The 5,112-nt window shown below is 39.9% G+C and overlaps 1 protein-coding gene across 1 annotated transcript; it reads right to left on the bottom strand.

The window, feature by feature from the left end:
* Positions 1 to 209: 209 nt before the first annotated feature.
* On the bottom strand, positions 210 to 1,416 carry LOC146371063 (trace amine-associated receptor 13c-like). The gene is made up of 2 exons (XM_084908753.1): positions 1,241 to 1,416; positions 210 to 1,023 (listed from the first exon to the last, which is right to left on the bottom strand). Exons 1-2 carry the CDS (start codon positions 1,414 to 1,416, stop codon positions 210 to 212), a joined length of 990 nt encoding a protein of 329 aa, XP_084764879.1.
* Positions 1,417 to 5,112: the final 3,696 nt, after the last annotated feature.

Here is a 5,112-nt window from a genome sequence, read left to right as displayed (position 1 = left end):
CCGCATGAATAAACTTTCTGAATCCTTTATCATCCGCAACTGAAAATAGTTGTTGATGATTACTGGCATAAGTAATTTGAATGTTAGCGTTCGTGGAATTGAAGTGTTCAAAAATGCTGTTTTTTCCCTCTGTAATTAATGCAGTAGATTACCACATGGGTCCATTTCCTGATTTAAAGCAGTTTACTGGAGCAGGGTTCATAGTCTTTTTATAGTATGTTGGCCTCACAGGAGTTATGCTTGAATATCTGCAATGTGATAATAAGTTTAACAGCATTTCTAAACCAGGAGTAAAACAGGGCATACATCAAAGGGTTTATACAAGAGTTAAAATAAAAGATAAAGATCACAAAAGATGCAGCTGGATCATTGACAGCATTTTTATCAGTGAGAGAGTAGCAATAAAATGGACAGTAGCATGACAGAAACACAACTACAAGAACCCCCAGAGTCCTGGCTGCTTTCAGCTCAGATTTGTTTGTTTGATTCAATGAACGCTGAAGTGTGAGAGCTGTAACATGAGAGCGCATGGCACGAGCCTGAGACACAGCCACCACAAATACTCTTGTATACAGAACTATGATGACAGAAACTGGAAGAATAAAAAATAAAATAAGGTCAACCATTCCAGAAAAATCACTGATGACAAGCACACACTCACCATAACAGGAATTATACCTGCCTGGTTCAATCAGCATTTCTTGCGTATAAAGACTGCAGTAGAAAGTTGAATAAAACCAACACAGACAAACACTGAGTTTGACTCTAGGCACAGTAATTCTCGTGGAGTAATGCAGAGGGTCACAAATAGCCACATAACGGTCAATCGATATAAGAACTATGTTCCCTATTGAAGCACAGGTAATGTTTACAGTCAGAAAAAAATAAACAGAACACATAAGATCACCAAGTACCCAGCAGGTCATGCTTCTAAGGATTTCTGCTGGCATCAGCAAGAGACCCATGAGAAAGTCTGAGACAGCAAGAGAGAGTAGGAGGATGTTGCTGGGTGTGTGAAGCTTCCTGAAATGAAACAAAAAAGAATATATTAGTAATTTTAAAATGTAAAAAGGTCCATTATTAAGACTGTAAGACAAAGACATTAAGGTGTATAAAAATTAAATATTGTGGTTTAAATTGACCAAGAATGTGCCAAATTCATTTCAATTTAGATAATAAATCATGGTGTTAAACTTTTTAAATGAAAATACAGTTTAAGTTTTAGAAACATTATCTGTGCCTGAAGTAGGAGACTGAGATGATCACGAGAAGGTTTAGAGCAGCAGTGAGCAGAGAGATGCAGGACAAGACAATGTTCAGGAGCACAGCTTTGGACCAGTGAAGCGTCGGCTTCCTGCAGGAAATGTTGAGGAGTTGTGGAAAACAGAGCTCAGCTCCTTTCTGTATCTCCATCATCAGATAGCTACAACCGCTGCAGCTCTCTGATCTGATCTCACTATTATACAGCAGATTTATCTCTGCGTCTGTCTCCTCCTCTCATTCATGCTCTGTAGAATTTGCTCCTATTTCTCTCTGCACAACCTCTTGGACTGTCATACACCTAATTTATTTTGTTCAACCTCTCTTTCCTTTGCTCTGCTGTGCCTCTTTTTCTCTCTCCCAGTCCTCTCTCCTGTTATTTCTGTCTTTCTCTCATGTGGGCAATTTTGATTTCTTTGCATTTGCTTCACCTGTGGAGTTCCTGCTCCACTCCAATTTCACTTCACCTATTGTATTCTCAAATGCAACTTTCACTTGGTAAAAATAATTTGTTCTTACAATAAACTATTAGTAAACTTAGCAAACTGGCTGAAAGGAGCAATCAAAGTGAAGAAGGGGACCTATCAGGGTTAGTCTGTGGACCTCATCCCTAATATCCAATCTCTAATATTCCTCTAATATCTCTAGTAGTTGGCGCATTGACCCAATTGCCAACTCCATCTGAGAGAGCACAGACCTTCCTCTTTTCTGGTTGCTGCCACATGAGCTGCACACTAGCACGAAATAAGGACACCGAGATTCACAGTAAAACTTACAAAAATGATACAGAAAGAAGAGTTAGCACTCACTGCTGATACTAAAAATTATTTTATGCATGTATACTGCTAAAACAATGCGTTCAAATTTAATTACTATTAACTAGCTCTGATTCTCTCTGCATTTTTGGTCGTAGAAAATCAGGGCTTAGAGAGAGTGCCATTTCTAAAATGTCCTCTTGTGAGATCGATGAGCAAATTATTTTACCTGTTCATTATTTATTTTCACTTTTTATGAGTTCACTGTGAGTAAAATATTTCTAACATTTACTGAAGAAATAGTTTACAATGTTTTGTAGAACGCTATACTTTATTTTGCTTAAAAAAACTTGAGGCAATGCCCTGCAGTTGTATTTTTTATTCAGAATGTGATTGAAATTGTAAATATTTAAATTACTGAGAAAAGACTGAAGAAGCATTTAAAACCAATGCAAATAGTGTTGCATATTTTGGTATTTTATTTTCAATTGTAAGCATGGTTAATGTTACATGCAGTAATTTTTTATTTGCTAACAAATTGTGAAGTGTAATTTTTTACAAACTCAGTATGTCCTATGACACTGTCGTTGACAGGTCAGGTTTTTTGTTAAATGCATTGGATTGGATCTGATATTGATGATGAGCCAATCCTGTTGATGGACCAGTTGATTTTTTCCCGTTCTCCAAAACAGAGTGTGGTAGGCCAGCTGCAACAGAAATCCCACGCCTTTTTGAACTTGCTGTCCCCGTTCAAACACACACACACACACACACACACACACACACACACACACACACACACACACACACACACACATTCCCCTAGACTTTTGGACATTTTACTTGAAACCTTTAAGGACTTTTACAGACTCCACACATCTCCGCACACAGGAAGTAGACTTGGTGTAGGCAAGTTGGACCTGTTCCTCCAATTTAAGGTTTTACTCCAATCAGCTAACAAGGTCTGTGCAATGTCAAATTAATGTTGCTATTTATTTTCTTTGAGAATCAATCCGTGTCCGAACTTTGGAAAAAACGGGGCATATACACAGATTTTTTCAATAAGTAAGGAGCAAGCCGAATATGGTGTTTGAGCATAGGGGTGTAAATGTATGTATTTGTTTGTCACTGTTTTTGGTCTATGGCAGTGGTTCCCAAACTTTTTTTGCTGGGCTCCCCTTTGTTTTACAAGAAAAATGTTTGCGCGCCCCCACGTGCACGCGCGCACGCACACGCACAAACACAAACACATCCTCCAACCACACACACCCATATTTTGCTCCATTGCGGTTTATTTCACACCTCAAACATTTAGTAAACAATTAAGCAAATACAAGTAATCTGCAATAAATTACAGGTAGCAATGAAATAAACTACTAACTCTTTTATGCTACGTCCGCACCTACACGGGTATTTGTGAAAACACAGCTGTTTCGTCCACAAGTAAACGGCGTTTTGAATCACCGAAAACTGAGATTTTTTTAAAACTCCTTTTTTGCGTTTACGTGTGGACGAGGAATACAGAGTTCGTCATGCAATGTCAAAGGTATGTGCCTTTTTTCACGTCACGCTGTGCACAAGTTATTGTTCACATGGGATAAATTGCAGAATGGCAGATAGAGACAAAATGTTAATCTGACTATCTTCAGGTTTTACACGCTTACATACACACATGCAGTTAATGTCCCTCCATTTAGAAAGGCAGAGGCGTCACGGTGTGATTATTTTACGTGTAGTTGTTTTTTTTCCTTTGTAATAATATTCAACATTGCTATCAATGCATTTTCAAAAAATGGCTCTCTGTGCAAAATAGGTTTAAAAACATAAACAACTGTGGGATACTGTTTGTCCGGGATTTGAACAGCCCAGCGCTGCTCCCAACGAAGGGAAAACCAATTCTGCAGGGAGACCTACCTCGGCACTTGTGCAGGTGAAACCAAAGGGAAGATATGCTTCACTATATTTTCTAGTCTTTGGCTTAGAATGAAGTTGGTTTGGAAACATATTCAGCGATGCTTCATCTCCTGCTTTGCGTTTCTGTGGGTGCCCGTGCTAGCAGTGTCCAAGCGTTTTGTTTTTTCCCCCCCTTTTCATCCCGCCCCCCACTGCCATGGCTCTGCGCCCCCCCTAGGGGGTGGGCCCCACACTTTGGGAAGGTCTGGTCTATGGTATGTATTTGTCTGTTTTTGGTTTGGTATTTGTTCTGTTTAAAAGGTGTAAAACCTGTAGGGAGGGAGGGCTGAATAAAAGTGAAAAAGTAGTATCAAAGTAGTATAGAATTAGTCCATTTAGAATAGAATAGAATAGAATAGAATGCCTTTATTGTCACTATACAGTTGTACAATGAGATACAGAGCATCTCCTACTCAGTGTAAACATGCTGGGGGGGGGGTACAGTTCTGCAGCGCTATGTACATATGGACAGTATTAACATAGGGAAAAACATATATATATATATATAAAATGTACAATATACAAGCCGTAAGTAATATGTAATAAATAGTGTTATGTATATACAGTTGAGTTATTGCACATGGAATTGGTATAAATAGAGTTATGTATATACAGTTGAGTTGTTGCACATAGAATTGGTATTGCACAGTGGTGGTCCATAGAGGAAGTGGGAAGTGGGGGGGCTGTGTTATCTGTGCATGTGTGAGTTCAGGGTGGTTATCGCTTTGGGGAAGAAACTGTTTTTTAGTCTGTGGGTTTTTGTGTTGATGCACCTGTAGCGCTTCCCTGAGGGAAGCAGGCTGAACATGTTGAAGCCAGGGTGGGAGCTGTCCTTGATAATGTTTGCTGCTCTGGTGAGGCAGCGGGAGGAATAAATGTCCATCAGGGAGGGGAGAGGGCAGCCGATGATCTTTTGTGCTGTCTTGACCACACTCTGAAGCCTCACTCTATCTGCTTTGGTGCAGCTGCCGTACCATACCGTGATGCAGTAGGTTAGCAGGCTCTCAATGGACGAGCGGTAGAAGGTCAGCAGCAGGTTGGAGTTCAGCTTGTACTTCCTGAGGACTCTCAGGAAGTGCAGCCGCTGTTGGGCCTTCTTGATGACCGCTGAGATGTTTCCTGTCCAGGAGATGTCAGCAGAGAT

The sequence above is a fragment of the Perissodus microlepis genome, chromosome 16, assembly GCF_051167445.1.
Source record: "Perissodus microlepis isolate ML-2025 ecotype Zambia chromosome 16, ASM5116744v1, whole genome shotgun sequence".
NCBI classification, from domain to species: Eukaryota; Metazoa; Chordata; class Actinopteri; order Cichliformes; family Cichlidae; genus Perissodus; species Perissodus microlepis.
This window is presented reverse-complemented; position numbering and strand designations above follow the sequence as displayed.

Bases quoted from the DNA above. Each gene is read 5' to 3' on its own strand.
- LOC146371063 (XM_084908753.1), bottom strand. From the start codon at position 1,416: ATGATGGAGATACAGAAAGGAGCTGAGCTCTGTTTTCCACAACTCCTC. The intron at 1,024-1,240 runs GCACAGATAATG...GTTTCATTTCAG, and splicing joins ATCTCAGTCTCCTACTTCAG to GAAGCTTCACACACCCAGCA.